Source organism: Symsagittifera roscoffensis, chromosome 2, assembly GCF_963678635.1.
Source record: "Symsagittifera roscoffensis chromosome 2, txSymRosc1.1, whole genome shotgun sequence".
In the NCBI taxonomy this organism is placed as follows: domain Eukaryota; kingdom Metazoa; phylum Xenacoelomorpha; order Acoela; family Convolutidae; genus Symsagittifera; species Symsagittifera roscoffensis.
The window spans coordinates 9,852,582-9,878,483 of record NC_087063.1 but is presented as its reverse complement, the minus strand read 5'-3'; the positions used below and the strand labels follow the sequence as shown (position 1 = coordinate 9,878,483).

The 25,902-nt window shown below is 36.6% G+C and overlaps 3 protein-coding genes across 3 annotated transcripts in view; all 3 read left to right on the top strand.

The window, feature by feature from the left end:
* The window catches only part of LOC134838864 (inositol 1,4,5-trisphosphate receptor type 1-like), a 466,592-nt gene that overhangs the window by 42,273 nt on the left and 398,417 nt on the right, over window positions 1–25,902 (top strand). The gene's annotated exons all lie outside the window — the stretch shown is intronic.
* LOC134839205 (transmembrane protein 231-like) lies at window positions 7,767–8,865 on the top strand. The gene has a single exon (XM_063854679.1). It carries the CDS (start codon window positions 7,802–7,804, stop codon window positions 8,717–8,719), a length of 918 nt encoding a protein of 305 aa, XP_063710749.1. The 5' UTR covers window positions 7,767–7,801; the 3' UTR covers window positions 8,720–8,865.
* LOC134839204 (leucine-rich repeat and coiled-coil domain-containing protein 1-like) lies at window positions 8,968–12,013 on the top strand. The gene has a single exon (XM_063854678.1). It carries the CDS (start codon window positions 8,969–8,971, stop codon window positions 11,819–11,821), a length of 2,853 nt encoding a protein of 950 aa, XP_063710748.1. The 5' UTR covers window position 8,968; the 3' UTR covers window positions 11,822–12,013.

Genomic DNA, 25,902 nt, shown 5'->3' with positions numbered 1-25,902 from the left:
GGAGCTCGTGATGGTCACGTCCATGTATCGGAACCACAAGCTGGCTGTCAGGTGACTTATTACCGGGTGGTCATCCCCTATTGTCGGGCTGAGTTTCAGCTGCCTGGCAAAGTTCGAAATCTCGAGTAAGAGGACCTCATCCAGCACAATGAGTATATCTGCTAATTCATAGGATCCCCTCAATGCATGGGATACATCCGCCCACGCCGCCGCCAGTTCTGATTTCCGTAATCTCGGTTGGGAGCTGCCATCAGGATCCGCCATGCGTTCCCTTCAGCTATCAGAATCAAAATAGCATACACAAACTGCAGAGCAGGGGGCATGCTTGCGTATCCGGGGGATGTCGTGATTACCACCTTCGTTTTGGATCCAAATCGCGAACTGACGTTTTCCTGCACCTCATTAATCGCGGCAAACAGCGTCTGTATGGCCTCCCATAACTTCTTTTGGCGCATGCAGGTGATCATTCATTCCCGCGAACAGCAGCAGCTCTGGTTCGCAAGTCATTTCCGACTTTATCGCCACCACCAAGGTCAACATCTGGTCATCTGGTTCAATTTGGCACCCGGCAGCGAGTATACTAGAGTTTCCAGCCAAAATAACTTGGGAGATGTTCCTTCGAAGTCCGATCCCGTCACAATGATCACTCTCGCGGCCGCTGGATCTGCTCTGTCATACACCGCCAGTGTCTTAGCTAATTGAGCACTCGCAGGGTTTCCCATATCTTGGGTCATCTGCCATTTTCGCACCCTCGTAGGCGGCGTATGGCAATTCCATCGCCCTTGGATCCAGTAGCTTGTCCACCACCCTCAACTGTGCAGGAGTCGCCAATCTGATTCTGGCGATACTTGTCCTGTGTTTAAGTGGCTCCACTATGAGCCCCAGACTCCCCAGCAACTTGAGAGGTCTGTAATTTATCGTTCCCATGACTGATTTCGTGGGAATCCCAGTGAGATCAGCCGTCTTCATCATTCTTGCTCTTGAGAAATGTGCTTCATGGGCCTTCAGCCAGTCACATGCTTGAGACCCAGGACTTCTGCCAACTGTTGTCTGCACTCCAGATCCTCTAGGTCCAACTCCTTCACCTTCTCCAAATACCGCGTCTTACTTGCCTCCGCTGTCTTCTCTACTCTCTTATCCTCCACCACTACCACTGAGGATACCAATGAACTCTGGGGCGTCGATGACTCCGCTTCTTCAGCTTCCATCGGCGTGGAACCTGGTAGTCTGGTTCGGCTGCTTCTCGAGCTGTCTCTTGAGTTGACTCCCGCTCCCAGGCGACTGGACAGGGGTCTTGTGGCAAGGAAAGGGGGATTCGGGGGTGGACCGAATGTGACTCGGGCTGTCTCAAGCAAATCTGCCTCCAACTCATTTATATGCCTCTGAAAGACATCATTCAACCACTCCACGCCTCTAGGCCTGTCGAAGTGGATTCCATCTGAGGGATCAGGCGCGTCGTGACCTTGAGATGCTGAGAGCAGAACGCCAGCAGGAGCAGAGGGTACTCGTACTTTCTCGTTCATATCCATCGCATAATGGTCGGCCATCATGTTGTAAGGGATGGTGCAAACGGTGAGTATGGCAGGATCCATCTGAATCCTTAACTCCTCCAAGATGCAGCTCATTTTGTCGTGTTGCATTGGTTGCGTTGCTTTTCAAGTTGCTGAGGTCGGGATACGTCTCCTCCGTTTGCTGGGCTCGCGTCATAGAAGTGATGCCACCATCTCGAGTGATGCCAACATCTGCGGAGTTGCGGCTCCGGAATAACTCAAGACTCCAGTCTGCCAGTGCGATTGGATTCGCGTCAGCTCCCGTATCAGGCTGTCCCCCACGATCAGATGAACTGCACCCTCAGGTATTCGCGGCTGTGTGTAATATTCAGCCCAGTACGCATCATGGAAGTAATCCCTTCTCGCCCGCTGCGCCGCGTTGCAATCCATGCGATTGTGCCGGTGGTATCTGCCCTCCGTGTTCTTCTTGTAGCTTGCGATCACCACACTCCCGACCGGTTGCTCTCTCCAAGTCGGGGGTACCTCCGCTCGAGCTGGACTTTCGCGACTCTTCAGCTGTAACCTCTCGTGTAATTCCTTAAGACGCGACGAGCTCCCGCTCACCTGACTGCTGCTCGTGGTTGAGCTCGGGGTGTATCCTGGCAGTGCCACGTCCATCAACGGGCGTATTGGTTGCGTTGTCTCTGAACCGCGCAGGGAGGATGCTGGTTCGGTTGGTATCCATACTTCCAGCCCATCGTTCATGTGTTCTTGAGCCGCACGGTCCAAGTTGAATCTCCCCTTCGAACTGGGAGCCTCATCCACCTCCATACGCGACTCCGGCCTTGAGCTCGCAACAGCTCGTTCCGACGTCCTGGTCTCCTTCTGCTTTTGTTGGTCGAGCTCTCGTTGTCGCCTCTGGATTCTTTCCAGCTCCGACTTCAACTGCTCGCAATTCGCCGCGTTCTCTCGCACCCTCTGCTCCTGCTGGTGTTCTGCTCTCAGCATCTCAAGGTCACGACGCGCCTAATCCCTCTCAAGGATCGCCTGATCCCTTTCCAGGTTCGCTTGATTTCTCTCGAGTTTCGCGCTATCTCGGTCAAGATTCGCTTTGTTCTTTTCTTTCTGCGTCCTTTCGAGTTCCCTTTTCAAGTTGCTGAGGTCGGGATACGTCTCTTCCATTTGTCAAGTTGCCGGTCTATTGCCTAAGCCAGGGTTCCTCGCCAAGTCGAATCCTCTCATCCCTCCATCCACATTCCAGGATTGCCATCTCGTCTGTTCCTGATTGGATGTACCTTCCGTTGTGTAGCCGACCATCAAGACAGCTTCGGTCGCGGATTCCCTGCACTCACCTTGCTCCTCTAATTGCAGGATGGCATTCAACATCACTGCCATCCTCTCGTCCACTTGGGTGTAGTCCCGGTCCCTCAAACGCTTGTATAACTCATCGAGCGTCGGCCTCTTTAGTGCCGCAGGCATGGACTTCCAAAATCGATCCGCCATTTTTTTTTACAACTTCTAGATTATCTCGCGCACCAACCAACTCGTGAATTACGTAGCAACTTGAGTACTTGAGAAATCTCTTCCGAATGTTTCTGATCGTGAACTTTATTCAAAATTTTCTATTCTCTTTTTAATGAGTGTGTTCTAGCCGTCAACTTTGGTTTTGATCAAATCAATCTGAAAGTAAAATCCACTTTTTAGACTAAGGTGTCATATTCCTAACCTAGAAAGCCCCCATTATTGTAGTTAAAACCTTATCCCTCAGTCCGTTTTAATAAAATAATTCAATTGGAAGTTTTTAAGAGCATGCAGATTCATCTAATGTTTTAGCACCATCATTTTTTAAATTATAGTTGTCATGCCAATCACATTAAATTCCATCTACCTGCCCCGAAGTCCCCATGTACGCTTGATCAAGATCCACATGTACCCCCAACTCGAGACCTCCGTTGTCCACCCGTAGCTCAGGCGATACTCAAGTAGTACTTCTTGTGTAGGTGTACCATTATCTCTGTTTCTGCGAAGACCACGTGTAGGATGGCATACAACTCCCTTGGGCTCAACTTGCCTCTGTTTGGGTCATAAACTGGCATCAAGACCTCCATTATCCATCTTTCAATCATGAAATCTCTCAGCCTCGTTAGTGCTAACATCACGTGCTCAGGATCTATTGTATTCCTTTCATTGACCCTCGTCACTAGAAAGCACAGGTATTTGCCCGGACCTGTGCCACTGATGGGGGAAGCGCAGCCATTCCTCCCAGTCCCGGTCTCTGTCTGAACAGAAACTCCACGTTCTGGTATTCTCTCTTGAAGTCAGCCTCCAGTCTCGATTTGAAGATCATGTCCGCCGTTATACAGATTACAGAATGAAGTCGCTGTCCGTTTATAGGATGTCCTCCGAGTATTCATTGGGGATTTCAAATTTCGTTTTGAAATTTCGTCCTATGGTAGGTTCAGCTTCTTCCTCGCCCAATTCTAGTCCGTTGGTCTCTCTTACTTCCCTCAGTTTCTCTATCGTCACATTTTTGGTGTGGGTAAGTCCTAACCCCACTCGCCGGACAAAAATTTTTATCGACGTCCCCGTCGATGATGCTGGGTCTAAATTATCTGGGAGTATTTCTAGCGGCTTGTCGGTTGCTGTCCAACCGAAGAGGGGATCTTCCGTTTTTACATGTTGTTCTGCTGACACGTCGACCTGCTTGATGCTTAGCCCTTCGTCTTCTTCGCTCGTGACCCCACGCATCCACTCTAGTATTCTCAGTTTCGTGTTCTCCCTCCTCTCTATCTCGCTCTGTTCCAGATCTGTTTCTTGTTCTGGTGTGGAGTAGTCTTCCTTTGGATAGTGTTCATTGTCGTTGATGATTTGCCATTCATCGTCTGCCACCAGTTCGCCCACACTCAGTAACTCGTTGCCCACTTCATCAGGCCTTATCTTGTCAATTAGGAAGTCATCCCGTACCTGTTGTACCTCATGCCCGTCCGTTTACATTTTTCATTTTTAATTTCGCTTGGCTGATATATCAGATTTCCTGTCTTATTAAAAAACAGATTTTTTGAAAGTGTATGGGACTGTTTTTTTTGTCATGACGCTTTGGAAACATTCATCGTTTTTGCAAAAAATTAGTTTTCATGTTTTTCTCAAAATCTCTTTAACAAGTCCTTAAGGTTTTCAAAAAAAAGTCCATAAGAAGCTGCCTTTTTCTATGTGCCTGTTTACACCCGCAATCAGTTTCGTTTTACTCCTTTGTCTACTGGGTTCGAACAAGGTTTTTGAATTTTTTTAGCTTTTTTCTAAGTTTCAAGAATTTTGACGAAATTACTTTGATACTTTTGGTGCTCTTGAATTCAAATCTGCTAAATTTAAGATTTTGTTTTTCTAATTATTTTGTTCAAAATAGTGTTCTACACATTTTTCGGTTTTTGCATGAACTACCTTACTGAACCGGGTTTTTGTGTTCAACTGAAATTACAGGTTAACTGAATCTCTTCTGCACAAGCAGCTTCGCCCAATTTCTGTAAACAAAAGTCTGTGATCCTCGGAAGTTTGATTTTTTGAACTTTTGACCGTTTGTGACATTCGACCAGAATGTGCCAAATTGCAATCTCTGCAGAATTCGAATTTTTAGCAGCGAGCCTTCCGGATTAGTGATTTTTAAGGATTAAGAACGTTATTTGATCGATTGAACAAAACGTGAAGGTTGAAGGATTCGGAAATTGCTAATTTTTAAATTTTCGAAGTGATTACGTAACATTTCTGAGAAACGTCAGAAACGGCCATTTTGGCAGAAAAAGCAAAAAAGCAACAGAAGAACGATAGTCGCACTGACGAAAACAACGAAGATTGTGATAGAAGAACAACAGAGAAAAACAGAAGGACGTTCCGAGTTGCAACTATTGTATCGCTACAATAGTTGCAAGGCCGTTGCAGACAACGGTGAAGGGTGGAAGATAGCCTTCCAGATTACGAAGAAGTCAAGATTAACGAGCTTGATTCAGTGGATTCAAGAATCCGGAAGGGTTTCGGAACTGGAACTTTTATTCTTTTATATAAACTTTTAGCTTCTTGTCATGTCCTGATTTGAGTTTAATTAACAACTGGATTCATTTTGATAAGGATGAGAAGCTAGGAGTTGGGGGAAGGGGTTGATCCATCTTCGATGGAGATGATGATTTTTATCTACTGAACAAAAACAATAGTAATATAGTAAATAGTAGTAACCCTGTTTTTAGGAGTGACCTCGTGGTCTGGGGATACTGAGACCCAGCCATGAGCTCACTATTCCTGCATGTAATTAAGTTAATTTGAGTGTTTTGACTGAAGCCGAAAGCAGTAACGTTTTTGTCGACCCGATGTTGGAAAAGACCACCAAAAGTACTGGCTTGGTAGAGACGGTGAAAAGCATTTAAAGCTCTGTTTAGACGTTCGCCAGTCGTCTTAGGACTTAGTTTTATTTTCCGTCGATATGTATCTTCCGGGCGAATGTTACAGTTTTTTGGGCTTTTTCTCGAAAACTATCCTGCCAAATCTGATATCATGGGTTTAATTGACATAAGTTGTTGGAGGCTTACATTTACAATTTTCTACGCCCAGCTTCTTTTAGAGAAAAGTTACCGTGTCAATTTTCAGTTCAATCGAGAAACCGGAAATTGGGAATTTTCTCTACTTTACCGGCCACGGCATGCTTTGAGCAGAAAAAAAAATACGGAATTAAATATAGCTGAAGTTACCGAATTAGTTATTTCATGAAAATTCAATTTTAACTATTAGGTGGGTATTTGTTAGTACTGGGTAGTTTCAAGAGGGACTCGTTTTTCAAACATTTTTTAACGAAATCATTTTTGTTCGTCTGAAATTGTGTCTGCTCAAAGATTATCGGCCTTGTGTTTCGCTTGGTAAACTTTGTTCAGTTGCTATTTTGAGTGGTTAACCGTTTTTAGACTTTTCTCGAGTACTATCCTGCCAAGTCTGATATCATAGGTTTAATAGACACAACAGGTTTTTAGAAGCTCACCTTTACAATTTTCCACGCCAAGTTTCTTTTAAGAAAAAAAATTATGGGTTTGAAACCAGTGAAAGTTGCCGTGCCGATTCTCAGATTTAGAGTTCAATCGAGAAAACCGATTTTGGGATTTTTCTCTACTTTACCGGCCACGACCTGCCTTTAGCAGAAATGGTTACGGAATTTGGAAAGTATATTTTTGAACTTTGACCGTTTTATAGATATCTTTGAGTTACCGAATTAGTTATTTCATGAAAATTCAATTTTAACTATTAGGTGGGTATTTGTTAGTACTGGGTAGTTTCAAGAGGGACTCGTTTTTCAAACATTTTTTAACGAAATCATTTTTGTTCGTCTGAAATTGTGTCTGCTCAAAGATTATCGGCCTTGTGTTTCGCTTGGTAAACTTTGTTCAGTTGCTATTTTGAGTGGTTAACCGTTTTTAGACTTTTCTCGAGTACTATCCTGCCAAGTCTGATATCATAGGTTTAATAGACACAACAGGTTTTTAGAAGCTCACCTTTACAATTTTCCACGCCAAGTTTCTTTTAAGAAAAAAAATTATGGGTTTGAAACCAGTGAAAGTTGCCGTGCCGATTCTCAGATTTAGAGTTCAATCGAGAAAACCGATTTTGGGATTTTTCTCTACTTTACCGGCCACGACCTGCCTTTAGCAGAAATGGTTACGGAATTTGGAAAGTATATTTTTGAACTTTGACCGTTTTATAGATATCTTTGAATTTTCTTTAAAATTATACCTTCAAATCTGAGATGAAAATTTCAATCGAAAAAAGCGGTTATAATTTCAGGAACATTTCAAAATTTTTCACTCTAATCTTCATTTTAGTAGAGAAACTATAACCGCTTCATTTTAGTTACTTCATTTTAGTAGAGAAACAACATAGGTTGTGGTGAAAGTCCAAGTTTTGAAATTACACAGTTGGTCCCGCATCTTGAGATTTTGGAATTTCCCACAGAAACGTAGCCGCTTCTGCAGAAAAAAATGAAAGATTTGATAGGGTAGTTTTTTAGAGAAAATTCCAAAAGTTGTGTTCCATCGATGACCCTTGATGTGTTCCATCGAGACATGCGAAATTTTTGGCTCCCCTAGTTTTGATTCATCCCACATTTGTTGTTTGTTTTGTATATGTAAGCAATTTTCACATTTCTGATACCTAATCTGAGGTTTTATGAGGATGCGCTATGGAAAGTTTTTCTCTCTGTTCGAATTGCGATATAACCCAATCATTCGCCTCTGTGTGAATATTGTTTTTGAGTTTTGAGAAAAATCGTTTTAGGTTGAAGAATGCGATTCGAGGTTTACTCACACGCACTGGTGCAGCGGTACAGAACAAGTTTAGTTACCAAAGCGGTATTTTTCCAGTTGATTCTGTTCATTTTGCTGATTGTTGCGCCATTGCTAATTGCGTACCGAACCTCTGGCTTTTGGATAAAAGAGAAGTATTACACCGAATCGCCTTATGTTTACTATAGACACGAAGCAATAGTGTATGTAGATACAGGATCTCGTACTCTAGTTTGGACTACTTATCCCAATCTGAATCAATTTTTAAGTATGGAAGGTGTTCTCAACACGCCTCTAATTCAGTCCATTGAAGTTGATAATGACTTTAACGGGAAGAACGACTACATGGATTTTAGTAGTACCTTCACGCTGAACAGCGGAGAGACAGTGAACTCGGTGAACGCTTACCTATTCTTTGACTACGAGTTGCGGCTTTTCAGCCGAGTGAGAGCTCTAGGGTTGGCGCTCATACAAGAACAATCGGATTCTGGAGCTAGCAAACTCGCTGTAACAGGAGACCTCAACTTCTTCCAGAAAATCAACTTGCCGCACAAAGGTGACAATACCGATTTCGCCAACGAGTTGATAATAGATCAATCCTCGAGCTTCGACCTGAATGCTTATGTCCAGAGCTACAACGCGAGGAATCTTACTACCGAGTTAGTGCATAGTTTCCGTAGATGGCAAATGGGAGCGTCGGCAGACAACACTTTTGTCCTAGAGTTACGAGTGAGATACCCAGAACAGACATTGAGATACGAGCCAGGGTTCCTGGAAGAGATAAAGTTCGCCTGGATCCAGTACCTGTCGATCTTCGTCATATTCCTGTTTGCGTTCGACCGACTGAAAACGTTTGTTTTCCAGAACCAAGTGTTTCCAACAGTCCCAATGCATACTCAGATGAGGAAGAAGCTGTAGATGTTAAATCAGTTGTATTATAGTCATAGAAATGCGATCGAAGAATTTCTAGCAACTTGTAAATTGTAAAGTTTTGTAAAATTAACAAGTATCGAATTTCATAATGCAAATGTAAATATGTGAAATATTAATTGAGTTTCTTTTTTAAAGAATGTTCACATTGCGAGATCTTTAAAGAAGAAACGCCAACAAATTTTTGTATAGAGCTTTATGATGAACTTCTATTTTCATATTAAAATTTCAGGAGAAATGGGTGACGTGCAACACGATTTTTTCACACGTGACCTTAGTTTTATCGACTGCGGAATGAGGTCCTTGCATGACTTTGAAGTGGACAAAGATATTGTTTCTTTGACATTTCATGGAAATAAAATAAAGCAAATCAGCAACTTAGATCGCTATTCTTGTCTCAGACACCTTGATCTATCATCCAATCAGATATCAGTCATAGATGGAATGAATAATCTGAAAAGTCTGCGAACTCTAAATCTGTCCAATAACAAATTAGAATCTATCCCAGTTATGCGAAATCCTCTTTTAATGAGGTTAGATTTGTCGTTCAACTCCATAAAAGACATTTCCGGTCTAAAATCTCTGGTAAATTTACAAATACTGTTCCTTCATGGAAACTTGTTGTCGGATACAGATCAGGTTGTTAGATGTTTGCAAGGAACGAAGAAACTTAGGCATTTGGTTTTGTCTGAAGGAAAATCAAAAAACCCTATTTGCAATCACAGATCCTACCCATCAATAATTTGGGAAAATATTACGCAAATCACCTCTCTAGATTATGTCGATAAATTTGGGCTAAATATAGAAATCGAAGATGTCGCACCCCCGGGCGTCGAGGATTTCTTAGAGTTTCTTACTTCTGAGAACTATCCCACTTCTGATGATTCGACAGCGCACAAGTTTTCTGAAAGAGCCGGACCGCAGATCCTTCAAAATATGACTAACTACTCAAATTTGCAGCAGCAATTGGTGAATGAAAATATTCACGCACAGGAACAAGAACACAAATCGACGCCTGAGCAAGGAAGAATTGACAACTTAGAAAGACAGATAACTCTTCTGCTAGAGCAACAGGCAAGTATGCAAAAACAGTATTCAAGCGAGCTGAGACAGGCTTCCAAACAGCAAATAGCGGAAATTTCTAGCTCAACTGAGCAAATAACTAGCGAATCGAGCGGCAAACAACCCTTCACGCTTAGTGCGCCCAAAAAATTGCAAGAATCAGTTGGTAAGAAGAAGACGAATCCTGTTAGTGGCGGAAGCAAGAGAACAGACCAGCCGACCATTACTTCTCTAGTCAAAGAAGTCGAGTCTGAGAAAAACAAAAGATGGAAGGCAGAAGAAACGGTAACGGAGCTGAAAACGAACGTAGTTAATCTCAAAAGCCAATTGAACGAACTTAAATTGCGCGAGACTGCTTTGAACCAAACTATCAATGACCTTAAACGTGCAGTGAAAGATGAGCAATCTAAAAATGAAGTGTTGCGAAAGTCTATTGAAGATGGAAAATCTTCAGATGGTGCCAACAAAAATCTTTTGAACGAGTTTGAAAACGGAAAGAAAGCGTTGGAAAAGGAAATATCGGATAAAAATGCACGCATTGTTGAGTTAGAAAATAATTTACTGATAGCTAATGCGAAAGACTCCAAGCGCGATCAAGAAGCTTCGAAGCAACTTCGAACACTTGCTAGAGAGTTTGAAAAGCTTCAGGATTTCAGTAAAACTCAGATCAGCAAGGTGAAAGCCTTGGAAGCTGAACTAGAAGACAAACAACTATTACTGAAGTCGAGGTATTCTTTGGATAGTGTTGAGGTTAAAGAGTTAGTTGCTGCTAAAGTTAAGGATTTTGAGCGGTTAAAAGAAAAAGAGGTCGAATGTCTGAACAAAAAGCTAAAAGAATCGTACGACCAATACCAAGAATTAGAGGATGAATTTCGCATGGCTCTGTATTCTGAAGAAGCCAGGTACAACGAAATTGCCGAGAAGTTAACAGAAACTGAAAATAAATTTAAAGAGTCTCAAAATGTGAATCAGAATGCGAAAGATAAGAACGAAAAGTCAACGAAAATGGTACAAGAGTTAACGAATGTTGTGAAAGAGCAAAAAGGACGGCTAATCGAACTTCAGAAAATGAAACAAGATTTTCAAAATGAATTGAAAAGTAAAACTAAGACTTACGACGAACAAATTGAAAGTTTTCGCGAAAAGATCAAAGAACTGGAGCTTCTTCGAAATGACAAAACGAAACTAGCCGCGCATATTCAAGCTCAAGACTCGATCATTGAGGGGCTGAGAAAAGAAAGGAAATTGTGGGAGGAGGAATTAGCCAAACAAGGAACTTCATTGGCCGCAGATAGAGGTCGATTAGAGGTCAGAATTGAAAGTCTGGCGAAGGAATTAGCAGCGGAAAGAAAATCAATGGAAAGCGAAAGGGATAGTCTAAAAATAAAAACGAAAGTTATAGAAGATCAAACTGATACAATAAAGAAGTTGAAAGAAGCTGTTATAGAAAGAGACAACACTATTGTAAAGACACGTGACGAAGTTTTGAAGGAACGAAGGGAGCTAGAAGCTCAGTTGGCAGAAGAAACAAAGCTAAGACAAGACCTGCAAGACGAAATTTCACTGAGCACAGAACGAAAACATGCACTAAAAGAAGACATTGAAAGTTTAAGAGCCGAGTTGGAAGAAAAGAGTTTTGCATATGAAGAGTTAATGAAAAAATGGAAGCAGAAAAGTGCTCTGATTGGTCAGTTAGAAGTTCAAGTTAAAGAGAAAAAATCTGGCTGGGATAAGCGAGAGTCGGAGTTGATGAACGAACGAGACAAAGCGTTGTCGGCAGCGACTTCAGCAGTCGAGAAACTGAAGGAAACCGAGTTCAGATTAGAAACCGAGTTACGAGAAACGAGAGGTAAGTTTGAAAGTGAGAGGATGGAATTAGTGTCGAGTTGTGATCAGAGACTCGAAGAGGTCGAAGGGGAGATGAGAGAAATGTTAAGAGAACACGAAAAGTACAAAAAGTCCATGGATGCTAAATTCAACCGACTCCATTCGGCAATTTCAGATTTCCAGAATACATCCTCAAGTTAATTTATTTTATCGGAGTGCGTTGAAAGGATGTTTGAATAGCAAAACTTCAGTTTAAAACGCGTGCAAAAACTATTTTGTTGATAAGTTTCTGTCATGTTAGAATCGTTACTTAAAAATCAGATTTAATAGATTCATTTGTATATATTGTAAAAGTGTGCATAGTTTTACCAGTTGAGTTTATTTTTGTGCAAATGTGTTTTTCATGCGCTTGTTCTTCCAAAGCTAAGTCATTAACTTAATTCTTAAAAATTATTGCCAAAATTATCTTTGTGTAAATTATAGTACAGGAAAAAAATCAAAATAAGTTGACGTTCAAATTTGATTTGTCAAATTTGATTTCTATAAAACCTCAGTTCATTTAATTTGTTAAAATGAAACCGAATTCCAATATCGAACATCAAGCGAAAAACTTGATCGATTTCTAGTTTAAAAGTGAATTTTCTTTCTCAGCGGAATAAAAAAATTACCTGCTGATCCAGTTTTCCCAAAAATTAAGTCACTTTCTTATATATATTTTTTTTCTGTTTCCTTGCGTTCATTGACTCTTTTCTAACTGTCTGTTGGCTATGTTTGTTTTTTCGCTTGTCTATTAGCTAAACTCTTAGGACAAGTGTTTCTAACTCTAACCGGCAAGAGTTTTTTTGAAATAGACTAAATTACACCTGAAAGAATCGTAAATAAAAACAAAATAGGCGTTTCAAGTGTTTTCAGGCTAATTAAAACGCGGGGGATATTCATGGTATCTCATATTCCATTCTCGGTAAGATAATAGTTTGAACGTAATAGATCTTCAGCTCGGATATTTTCAAGCAAGTCTTTTTGAAGCCGATAGATGGTTTTTGCCGAAAGTTTTGCCTGAAATGCATAACGGCAGAGTGGTATGAAAAAACGGTGCAATTTTTGGTTAACGAATAAAATAAGTTACGGAGAGATAATAGGAAAAATTGAATTATTTCTTCTGCAAGATCTGATATAAAGGGTTTCCACGGTGCTAGGGATTTTAGCAGACCGGTTTTTTAGCTGATCAATCTTTGTTTTGCTGCTAATTTAGACTATTGTGTTTTTGAAGTTGATAAGTTAGTTGACAAATCGTGAGATAATTGTCTTATTTGGGGAAGCTTGATCCAAGACTGATATTTGTTTGAGTCCGTCGATCAATCATGCATCAGTTCACTACGTCGATCTGCTGAAAGACTCATTTTCACTCTTCATCGTAAAATATTGTTCAGCTGAACGATCGGTACACGGTTGCCACGGTGACGCTGATTATTGAGATGTGACATGGAGAAAAGTTATAATCTGATTTTATTGGGCTTAGGGATTTTGTAGTAATTTTTTTTGCATTGTTTCTTGTGGACATGTTTTGGGGGTGAAGAGATTTCTTTTTTTTAGTCAAGAAAAACAAAAAGTGTTTGCATTTGATTTTGCATTTAATTATACATGGTGTCCCAAAAAAAAGGACCCCAACTGGAATATCTCGACAACTACGAGGTCGATTTTCTTGAAAATTTGCACTCATAGCTAGCAGCCTAAGACACGTTGTGTAGTGACCGATAAATCACTACCGCTTTTTTTTCACTCTACGAAAAAAGATTTCACGGAGAAATTGTTTTAACGCTCATCTATCTATCTATCTTTTTTTTAAATTGGCGTTTCATGTGACATAAGTTTAAAAAGTCCCTATGTAGTTATGTTTAAAATAGCTGTTCTTAGACGTTCAAGTTGTCTGATGAATATAATAGAAATTTCTCATGTACTATTTTATGGAGATTGTCGCCGACTAATGAAAGTATTAATTGATCTAGTATGACAGTAGTTGTCAACGGCTTCTAACGAATGGTAAAAGACAAGTCATTCATTTAGCTTAGTGAAAAGTTTTATGCGTTATGCAAACAACGATCTGAGTGACTTACAAATTGATACACTTACTCTGGTGACCGGAAAATAAGCCGACAGCCGTTAAGAAGACAACGGTTTTTGATGAGACTCTAAGACGACGCTACACGCACGCAGTTCTCCAATTTGTATTTCTAGAAATTTAAACCGCTTGAATTCGAACAGCTCATTTTATATGTCATAACGCTTACTCGTCTTAAAGTCTTCTTAATGGCCTGTCGTCGTATTTTTTTTTCAAAATTTGTTTTATTTTAAATTAATTTAAAAACCGCACGTGATATTGCACGTGCTGTATAATAATTTGAAAACCAATGAATTTTTCTGTATAGTTAGCTTAGAGGTAACGCCCATGTGTGGGACCTCAAATGTCGATTACTGACCGGAAGATTTTTTTCAAAGGAATGGAAAAGCCTAATTAGCGGACTATTGCTTGTCAGCTTATTTTTACTGAAATTCCAAAGCGTGAACTTTCCCTATGAATAAAGCAAGTTTTTCTATGATCAATTTTAAAATAATTTTTAATTTACCGTATATGATTTGTATCAGTTTCTTAATCTTTCTTTTTTGCTTTAAAGTTCGTAGGGCTTTTGGGTCTTAAATGGTTAAGGCTTTTTTATTATCGGTTTTGTTGCCCTATGATACGTTGTTTTAAGAGTGAAAATAGATTTCGTTCCGTTCAAGAGTAATGAACGTTGTGAGTACTCTTATATAGGTCTTTCTGATTTTTTTTGTTCAGGAAAAAGTCTGGAACTTTGTTTTGATTTTTGCGGTTTGATTTGTGTTTACGGTTTGACTTGTGATTTCGTACTAATTTCAGTGCATTTTTTTTGTTAAAAGGAAAACAAACTCCACTATCGAACAGCAAAAGTGTAAAGGTCACGAAAAACGTGATCGACTTCTGATTTTGAAAATAGAAATTAATTATCAGATTTCTCAGCGAAATTAAAATTTTAACGTATTGATCCAGTTTTCTCGAATTGGGTTAATTAAAACAAAAAATATAATCATAACCATCATAAATTGTTCTACAAATTCAAAGAGATTTAAGGCCATCTATTGTTTTCAAAACTCAAAAGTTGAAGGCTGTTGAAAAAACAGGTAGATTTTTTCAGTTTCTTTGTGTTCAATACTCTTTTCCAGCTGATGGTTGGCTATGTTTTTACTTTGGAGTGGTCTGAAACTCTTGAATTTTCGAAACTTAAAATTTGATTTTTCTGGTATTTTTTTTCGGCTCAACGGTCGTCTACCCAAGTCTTACCTGAGTTTTTGCTGGTATTCCAGCGTTTGATCCTTAATTTTTTTTCGTTTCTTCAAATCTTCAGTGATATAGTTAATTGTCCTAATTATACAAGCAAAATTATCTGTATTATTGAATTTATTCATTTTTTGGCTTCACGGATTCGTCCATACTTTTGTCGGCTTAATTGCCGAATGTATTAATTTTTTAAAATTTTTTCTTAATATTGCTTGCTTCACAATAAATTCAAAAACGAGGTGAGGTTTTGGGTTCTATCGAAGCAACTGATTTTAGAAAGCGCCCCTGCATGATCAGCAAGGCTCAGTTTTTTTTACTCAAATGTTAGGATCCTCAGAAAAAAACAATTACTTGATTTTTAAACCGTTTTTGGTTGTTTTTGACTTATCTCGAAAACTACACACCCAAATTTGAGTTTTTTGGTCCAATCCAAAGAAAAGCTTGTGGGGCAGTTTCCTGCATAGCATACTTGGCTAGATCAATTTTTTTATACAAAAAGTTAAAGTTTTTGCCCTGGTAAAAGTCTGATTTTTTGACCGTTTTTTGGAAATTTAGTGTTTCTGAAAAGTTTTTCTCCCAAATCTGAGTTCTTGGTTTCAATTAAGTTAATCTGCTGAGGGAAGCGCACCAGCTCAACCATTTAGGCTTTTTTCAATTTAGAAACAGCATGTGATATTTCACGTGCTGTATAATAAATTGAAATACAATGACAGTTTCTTTCTACTTAGCTTAGAGGTAACGTCCATGCTTAGGCACAAATGTCCAGATCTGGCCGGAAGAATTTTTTCAAAAAAAGTCGGAAAAACTCAATTAACGGACTTTTGCTTGTCTGCTTGTTTTCACTTCAATTCAAAAGCGTAAACTTTCTCTATGATGAAAGCAACTTGTACTATGATCGAACTTCATCTTGTTTTTTTCAATAATTTTTAGCTTAACTTATAATTTGAATCGGTTCCTTTTAGTCGTTCTTTTTTGTTTCAAAGCTTTTTGGACTTTTTGGTCCTAAATGGTTCAGGCTTATATATTTTTTATCGGTTAAGTTGCCCTATGATACGTCGTTTGAGAAAACAGATTTATAACGTTTTTACTTTGGAGTGGTCTGAAACTCGTTAGATTTTCGAAACTTAATAAATTAAATTTTTCTACTCGATGTTTTTATGCGCTTTATTGACAGTCGAGTACCTTGAAAGTAGTGTAAGGGTCTTCGGTAATACTGATTTCCCGGCAGATTTTTTGATTCGGTTGGAAACAAAAAATGGGCAAAGGTTTTTTATTGGTTAGTTATTTGGTTTTTTAACGAAAGCAATTAGAAACATTTTGTTTTCCTGTCCTGAGGTTTTTTTTTTTTCAATTTTCAAAGATAGCTTAAGGGAAGTTAAGTTAATACGATATTTTTTTCACTGGATTGTAATATTTTTTTTGGTTAATATTTGGTTAAATAAAAAACTAACAGAGCTTCAAGTTCTCAACCCTAAGACGGGGTACTGTTAGTGACACATCGGTGTTGCAAATCTGCCCTCTAAATTTAAATGCTCAAATACTTTTAGTTTTCGAGATGTGGAATTTCTTATAATTTTTTCATTTTTTTTCTTTATAAAACTTGAATGAAATCTTAAGCGATCTTGAAATTCTCAACCCTAATTGTGGTGTTCTTTCAGGGTACTGTCAGGGTAAAAATCTGGCCTCTGACTTTTACTGCTGATAATTTTTTTGTTTCTGAGATATGGCATTTTTCATGAATTTTTCAATACTTTTTCATAAAATTTAGATTTAAAAGCAAGTAACAGAAATTGAAATCCCTAAACCTATGGTGGGATGCTGTCACGTGGAAATAAAAGGTACCAAATCTACCCTCCACTTTTACGCCCAAATCGTTTTGGGGATCCTATCTTATTAACTATTTCCCCCAATTTTAATGTTCATTAATACAACTTTAGCTGCCACATTTTCAATAGCTTAAAACAATACTCAGAAAATACATTTAATTAATTTTCTTTCTTTAGGAGTTATATAAAAAGTGAGTAATACATATACGAACGCGCGAAAATGATACCCCAATTAATTGTTCACTTTTTTGTAATGCATATTTCTTCCAGAATTGGTTGTCAAAATTAATAACTGCAAAAAATTGAAATAACTAACAAGGTCGAAAAGGGGGAAATAGCTTTAAAGATCCCATTTTGGTTTTCGAGTTTGGCGTTTTTTTAAAGAAACACCTGATAGATGAGCCGAGTTTATATTCAGGGTTGAATTTAATATTGCTGTTTTAGTTTATGTTTTAGGAAGCTCTTTTTACATTCAACGATCTTTGAAGCACCGTAGTGCGAGCCATGCGCTAGTTGAGTTTTAATTGTGCAAAATTAATTTCAATGAATTTTGGTCATTGTCTACCAGCTAAAAAATGTTGAAAACTTTTTGTCGATTTTATTTTTTTTTGGCTTAGTTTTAAAGTACCTAATGTCGCAATTGAGTGTTTGCAAAGAACAACGTTTTAACAATTGCAATTTTCAACAGGAAAAGTTTCATAGTTTTCATGTTTCTTTTTAATTGTTTTTTTTCCGATTCGCTGTCCGATACGATAGCTTTTATTCGTTATTCGATTATTTTTTATAACTGTTATCTGATAACTTTTTTCCCGCATACTAGCTTTTTTTCATCATCCTTTTGAGTTTTGAGAAAACAGATTTATAACGTTTTTACTTTGGAGTGGTCTGAATCTCTTTGATTTTCGAAATTTAATAAATTAAATTTTTCTACTCGATGTTTTTATGCGCTTTATTGACAGTCGAGTACCTTGAAAGTAGTGTAAGGGTCTTCGGTAATACTGACTTCCCGGCAGATTTTTTGATTCGGTTGGAAACAAAAAATGGGCAAAGGGGTTTTATTGGTTAGTTATTTGGTTTTTTAACGAAAGCAATTAGAAACATTTTGTTTTCCTGTCCTGAGGTTTTTTTTCAATTTTCAAGAGAAAGCTTAAGGGAAGTTAAGTTAATACGATTTTTTCTTTCACTGGATTGTAATATTTTTTTTTGGTTAATATTTGGTTAAATAAAAAACTAACAGAGCTTCAAGTTCTCAACCCTAAGACGGGGTACTGTTAGTGACACAGCGGTGTTGCAAATCTGCCCTCTAAATTTAAATGCTCAAATACTTTTAGTTTTCGAGATGTGGAATTTCTTATAATTTTTTCATTTTTTTTTAATAAAACTTGAATGAAATCTTAAGCGATCTTGAAATTCTCAACCCTAATTGTGGCGTTCTTTCAGGGTACGGTCAGGGTAAAAATCTGGTCTCTGACTTTTACTGCTGATAAATTTTTTGTTTCTGAGATATGGCATTTTTCATGAATTTTCAATACTTTTTCATAAAATTTAGATTTAAAAGCAAGTAACAGAAATTGAAATCCCTAACCCTATGGTGGGATGCTGTCACGTGGAAATAAAGGGTACCAAATCTACCCTCCACTTTTACGCCTAAATTGTTTTGGGGATCCTATCTTATTAACTATTTCCCCCAATTTTAATGTTCATTAATACAACTTTAGCTGCCACATTTTCAATAGCTTTAAACAATATTCAGAAAAAATATTTAATTAATTTTCTTTCTTTAGGAGTTATATAAAAAGTGAGTAATACATATACGAACGCGCGAAAATGATACCCCAATTAATTGTTCACTTTTTTGTAATGCATATTTCTTCCAGAATTGGTTGTCAAAAATAATAACTGCAAAAAGGTGAAATAATTAACAAGGTCGAAAAGGGGGAAATAGCTTAAAAGATCCCATTTTGGTTTTCGAGTTTGGCGTTTTTTTAAAGAAACACCCGATAGATGAGCCGAGTTTATATTCAGGGTTGAATTTAATATTGCTGTTTTAGTACATGTTTTAGGAAGCTCTTTTTACATTCAACGATCTTTGAAGCACCGTAGTTGCGAGCCATGCGCTAGTAGAGTTTTAATTAAGCAAAATTAATTTCAATGAATTTTGGTCATTGTCTACCAGCTAAAAAATGTTGAAAACTTTTTGTCGATTTTGGTTTTTTTGGCTTAGTTTTAAAGTACCTAATGTCGCAATTGAGTGTTTGCAAAGAACAACGTTTCAACAATTGCAATTTTCAAAAGGAAAAGTTTCATGGTTTTCATGTTTCTTTTTAATCGTTTTTTTACCGATTCGCTGTCCGATACGATAGCTTTTATTCGTTATTCGATTATTTTTTATAACTGTTATCTGATAACTTTTTTTCCCGCATACTAGCTTTTTTTATCAACCTTGTGAGTTTTGAGAAAACCGATTTATAACGTTTTTACTTTGGAGTGGTCTGAATCTCTTAGATTTTCGAAACTTAATAAATTAATTATTTCTACTCGATGTTTTTATGCTCTTTATTGACAGTCGAGTACCTTGAAAGTAGTGTAAGGGTCTTCGGTAATACTGATTTCCCGGCAGATTTTTTGATTCGGTTGCAAACAAAAAATGGGCAAAGGTTTTTTATTGGTTAGTTATTTGGTTTTTTAACGAAAGCAAATAAAAACTTTTTGTTTTCCTGTCCTGAGGTTTTTTTCTCAATTTTCAAGAGAAAGCTTAAGGGAAGTTAAGTTAATACGATATTTTCTTCCACTGGATTGTAATGTTTTTTTTTGGTTAAATAAAAAACTAACAGAGCTTCAAGTTCTCAACCCTAAGACGGGGCACTGTTAGTGACACATCGGTGTTGCAAATCTGCCCTCTAAATTTAAATGCTCAAATACTTTTAGTTTTCGAGATGTGGAATTTCTTATAATTTTTTCATTTTTTTTTTATAAAACTTGAATGAAATCTTTAGCGATCTTGAAATTCTCAACCCTAATTGTGGTGTTCTTTCAGGGTACTGTCAGGGTAAAAATCTGGCCTCTGACTTTTACTGCTGATAATTTTTTTTTGTTTCTGAGATATGGCATTTTTCATGAATTTTTCAATACTTTTTCATAAAATTTATATTTAAAAGCAAGTAACAGAAATTGAAATCCCTAACCCTTCGGTGTGATGCTGTCACGTGGAAATAAAAGGTACCAAATCTACCCTCCACTTTTACGCCCAAATCGTTTTGGGGATCCTATCTTATTAACTATTTCCCCCAATTTTAATGTTCTTTAATACAACTTTAGCTGCCACATTTTCAATAGCTTAAAACAATATTCAGAAAATATATTTAATTAATTTTCTCTATTTAGGAATTATATAAAAAGCGAGTAATACATATACGAACGCGCGAAAATGATACCCCAATTAATTGTTCACTTTTTTGTAATGCATATTTCTTCCAGAATTGGTTGTCAAAAATAATAACTGCAAAAAGGTGAAATAATTAACAAGGTCGAAAAGGGGGAAATAGCTTAAAAGATCCCATTTTGGTTTTCGAGTTTGGCGTTTTTTTAAAGAAACGCCCGATAGATGAGCCGAGTTTATATTCAGGGTTGAATTTAATATTGCTGTTTTAGTACATGTTTTAGGAAGCTCTTTTTACATTCAACGATCTTTGAAGCACCGTAGTTGCGAGCCATGCGCTAGTAGAGTTTTAATTAAGCAAAATTAATTTCAATGAATTTTGGTCATTGTCTACCAGCTAAAAAATGTTGAAAACTTTTTGTCGATTTTGGTTTTTTTGGCTTAGTTTTAAAGTACCTAATGTCGCAATTGAGTGTTTGCAAAGAACAACGTTTCAACAATTGCAATTTTCAACAGGAAAAGTTTCATGGTTTTCATGTTTCTTTTTAATCGTTTTTTTAACGATTCGCTGTCCGATACGATAGCTTTTATTCGTTATTCGATTATTTTTTATAACTGTTATCTGATAACTTTTTTTCCCGCATACTAGCTTTTTTTATCAACCTTGTGAGTTTTGAGAAAACCGATTTATAACGTTTTTACTTTGGAGTGGTCTGAATCTCTTAGATTTTCGAAACTTAATAAATTAATTATTTCTACTCGATGTTTTTATGCTCTTTATTGACAGTCGAGTACCTTGAAAGTAGTGTAAGGGTCTTCGGTAATACTGATTTCCCGGCAGATTTTTTGATTCGGTTGCAAACAAAAAATGGGCAAAGGTTTTTTATTGGTTAGTTATTTGGTTTTTTAACGAAAGCAAATAAAAACTTTTTGTTTTCCTGTCCTGAGGTTTTTTTCTCAATTTTCAAGAGAAAGCTTAAGGGAAGTTAAGTTAATACGATATTTTCTTCCACTGGATTGTAATGTTTTTTTTTGGTTAAATAAAAAACTAACAGAGCTTCAAGTTCTCAACCCTAAGACGGGGCACTGTTAGTGACACATCGGTGTTGCAAATCTGCCCTCTAAATTTAAATGCTCAAATACTTTTAGTTTTCGAGATGTGGAATTTCTTATAATTTTTTCATTTTTTTTTTTATAAAACTTGAATGAAATCTTTAGCGATCTTGAAATTCTCAACCCTAATTGTGGTGTTCTTTCAGGGTACTGTCAGGGTAAAAATCTGGCCTCTGACTTTTACTGCTGATAATTTTTTTTTGTTTCTGAGATATGGCATTTTTCATGAATTTTTCAATACTTTTTCATAAAATTTATATTTAAAAGCAAGTAACAGAAATTGAAATCCCTAACCCTTCGGTGTGATGCTGTCACGTGGAAATAAAAGGTACCAAATCTACCCTCCACTTTTACGCCCAAATCGTTTTGGGGATCCTATCTTATTAACTATTTCCCCCAATTTTAATGTTCTTTAATACAACTTTAGCTGCCACATTTTCAATAGCTTAAAACAATATTCAGAAAATATATTTAATTAATTTTCTCTATTTAGGAATTATATAGAAAGCGAGTAATACATATACGAACGCGCGAAAATGATACCCCAATTAATTGTTCACTTTTTTGTAATGCATATTTCTTCCAGAATTGGTTGACAAAAATAATAACTGCAAAAAGGTGAAATATTTAACAAGGTCGAAAAGGGGGAAATAGCTTAAAAGATCCCATTTTGGTTTTCGAGTTTGGCGGTTTTTTTTAAGAAACACCTGATAGATGAGCCAAGTTTAAATTCAGGGTTGAATTTAATATTGCTGTTTTAGTTTATGTTTTAGGAAGCTCTTTTTACATTCAACGATCTTTGAAGCACGTAGTTGCGAGTCATGCGCTAGTAGAGTTTTAATTGTGCAAAATTAATTTCAATGAATTTTAGTCATTGTCTACCAGCTAAAAAATGATGAAAACATTTTGTCGATTTTGTTGGTTTTATTGGCTTAGTTTTAAAGTGCCTAATGTCGCAATTGAGTGTTTGCAAAGAACGTTTCAACAATTGCAATTTTCAACAGGAAAAGTTTCATGGTTTTCATGTTTCTTTTTAATCGTTTTTTTCCGATTCGCTGTCCGATACGATAGCTTTTATTCGTTTTTCGATTATTTTTTATAACTGTTATCTGATAACTTTTTTTCCCGCATACTAGCTTTTTTTTATCATCCTTGTAAGTTTTGAGAAAAGAGATTTATAACGTTTTTACTTTGGAGTGGTCTGAATCTCTTAGATTTTCAAAACTTTATAAATTAAATTTTTCTACTCGATGTTTTTATGCGCTTTATTGACAGTCGAGTACCTTGAAAGTAGTGTAAGGGTCCTCGGTAATACTGATTTCCCGGCAGATTTTTTGATTCGGTTGGAAACAAAAAATGGGCAAAAGTTTTTTATTGGTTAGTTATTTGGTTTTTTACCGAAAACAATTAAAAACATTTTGTTTTCCTGTCCTGAGGTTTTTTTCAATTTTCAAGAGAAAGCTTAAGGGAAGTTAAGTTAAAACGATATTTTCTTTCACTGGATTGTAATTTTTTTTTTATTAATATTTGGTTAAATAAAAAACTAACAGAGCTTCCATTTCTCAACTCTAAGACAGGGCACTGTTAGTGACACATCGGTGTTGCAAATCTGTCCTCTTAATTTAAATGCTCAAATACTTTTAGTTTTCGAGATGTGGAATTTCTTATAATTTTTTCATTTTTTTTATAAAACTTGAATGAAATCTTAAGCGATCTTGAATTTCTCAACACTAATTGTGGTGTTCTTTCAGGGTACTGTCAGGGTAAAAATCTGGCCTCTGACTTTTACTGCTGATAATTTTTTTGTTTCTGAGATATGGCATTTTTCATGAGTTTTTCAATACTTTTTCATAAAATTTAGATTTAAAAGCAAGTAACAGAAATTGAAATCCCTAACCCTATGGTGGGATGCTGTCTCGTGGAAATAAAAGGTACCAAATCTACCCTCCACTTTTACGCCCAAATCGTTTTGGGGATCCTATCTTATTAACTATTTCCCCCAATTTTAATGTTCATTAATACAACCTTAGCTGCCAAATTTTCAATAGCTTAAAACAATATTCAGAAAATATATTTAATTAATTTTCTTTATTTAGGAATTATATAAAAAAAGAGTATTACATATAAGAACGCGCGAAAATGATACCCCAATTAATTGTTCACTTTTTTGTAATGCATATTTCTTCCAGAATTGGTTGTCAAAAATAATAACTGCAAAAAGGTGAAATATTTAACAAGGTCGAAAAGGGGGAAATAGCTTAAAAGATCCCATTTTGGTTTTCGAGTTTGGCGTTTTTTTAAAGAAACACCTGATAGATGAGCCGAGTTTGAAATCAGGGTTGAATTTAATATTGCTGTTTTAGTTTATGTTTTAGGAAGCTCTTTTTACATTCAACGATCTTTGAAGCACCGTAGTTGCGAGTCATGCGCTAGTAGAGTTTTAATTGTGCAAAATTAATTTCTATGAATTTTAGTCATTGTCTACCAGCTAAAAAATGTTGAAAACTTTTTGTCGATTTTGTTGGTTTTATTGGCTTAGTTTTAAAGTACCTAATGTCGCAATTGAGTGTTAGCAAAGAACAACGTTTCAACAATTGCAATTTTCAACAGGAAAAGTTTCATGGCTTTCATGTTTCTTTTTAATCGTTTTTTTTTCGATTCGCTGTCCGATACGATAGCTTTTATTCGTTATTCGATTATTTTTATAATTGTTATCTGATAACTTTTTCCCCGCATACTAGCTTTTTTTTATCATCCTTGTGAGTTTTGAGAAAACAGATTTATAACGTTTTTACTTTCGAGTGGTCTGAAACTCTTAGATTTTCGAAACTTAATAAATTAAATTTTTCTACTCGATGTTTTTATGCGCTTTATTGACAGTCGAGTACCTTGAAAGTAGTGTAAGGGTCTTCGGTAATACTGATTTCCCGGCAGATTTTTTGATTCGGTTGGAAACAAAAAATGGGCAAAGGGGTTTTATTGGTTAGTTATTTGGTTTTTTAACGAAAGCAATTAGAAACATTTTGTTTTCCTGTCCTGAGGTTTTTTTTTCAATTTTCAAAGATAACTTAAGGGAAGTTAAGTTAATACGATATTTTCTTTCACTGGATTGTAATATTTTTTTGGTTAATATTTGGTTAAATAAAAAACTAACAGAGCTTCAAGTTCTCAACCCTAAGACGGGGTACTGTTAGTGACACATCGGTGTTGCAAATCTGCCCTCTAAATTTAAATGCTCAAATACTACTAGTTTTCGAGATGTGGAATTTCTTATCATTTTTTCATTTTTTTAATAAAACTTGAATGAAATTTTAAGCGATCTTGAAATTCTCAACCCTAATTGTGGTGTTCTTTCAGGGTACTGTCAGAGTAAAAATCTGGCCTCTGACTTTTATTGCTGATAACTTTTTTTTGTTTCTGAGATATGGCATTTTTCATGAATTTTTCAATACTTTTTCATAAAATTTAGATTTAAAAGCAAGTAACAGAAATTGAAATCCCTAACCCTATGGTGGGATACTGTCACGTGGAAATAAAAGATACCAAATCTACCCTCCACTTTTACGATCAAATCGTTTGGGAGATCCTATCTTATTAAGTATTTCACCCAATTTTAATGTTCATTAATACAATTTAGCTGCCACATTTTCAATAGCTTAAAACAATATTCAGAAAATATATTTAATTAATTTTCTTTATTTAGGAATTATATAAAAAGTGAGTAATACATATACGAACGCGCGAAAATGATACCCCCATTAATTGTTCACTTTTTGTAATGCATATTTCTTCCAGAATTGGTTGTCAAAAATAATAACTGCAAAAAGGTGAAATATTTAACAAGGTCGAAAAGGGGGAAATAGCTTAAAAGATCCCATTTTGGTTTTCGAGTTTGGCGTTTTTTTAAAGAAACACCTGATAGATGAGCCAAATTTAAATTCAGGTTTGAATTTAATATTGCTGTTTTAGTTTATGTTTTAGGAAGCTCTTTTTACATTCAACGATCTTTGAAGCACCGTAGTTGCGAGTCATGCGCTAGTAGAGTTTTAATAGTGCAAAATTAATTTCAATGATTTTTGGTTATTGTCTACCAGCTAAAAAATGTTGAAAACTTTTTGTCGATTTTGGTTTCTTCAGACAAATTTCGACTTTTTAACTAGCCATTTTTGGCGGAATTTTTTCATTCTTTAGCGGAATTTTTAGCGGAATATTTTCATACCTTTCGAATTATATCATTTGAAAGGTATTGTTGTCCTGAGCTCAAATTTGAAAAGATATTTCACCTGTGATCATTTTTCGTAAAGTTATGGGGGTTTAAAGATTGCCATTTTGGCCAATTTGGGACAATTACCGCGCGATATATTTAGCGCTCTTAACGCATGAGCGGAGAGTTAATCCGTCTTAAAACTGTTCCAATTTGGTTGAAAGAAGCTTATTTTCCATAATTGATTTGTAACAAGGAGCGAATTTCATCGTTTTATACTTTGTAAGGCGTGTGTGGGGTGATGATTTTCACAAAAAAAAATTCGAATTTTAGAAAAAAAAATTTTCATTTTATTTTTCTTACATTTAATTTTTCAATGTTATTACTGCTCCATAAAACCTTAAAAGG

Excerpts from the sequence above, each read along its gene's own strand:
- LOC134839205 (XM_063854679.1), top strand. The coding sequence starts at position 7,802 with ATGCGATTCGAGGTTTACTCACACGCACTGGTGCAGCGGTACAGAACA.
- LOC134839204 (XM_063854678.1), top strand. The coding sequence starts at position 8,969 with ATGGGTGACGTGCAACACGATTTTTTCACACGTGACCTTAGTTTTATC.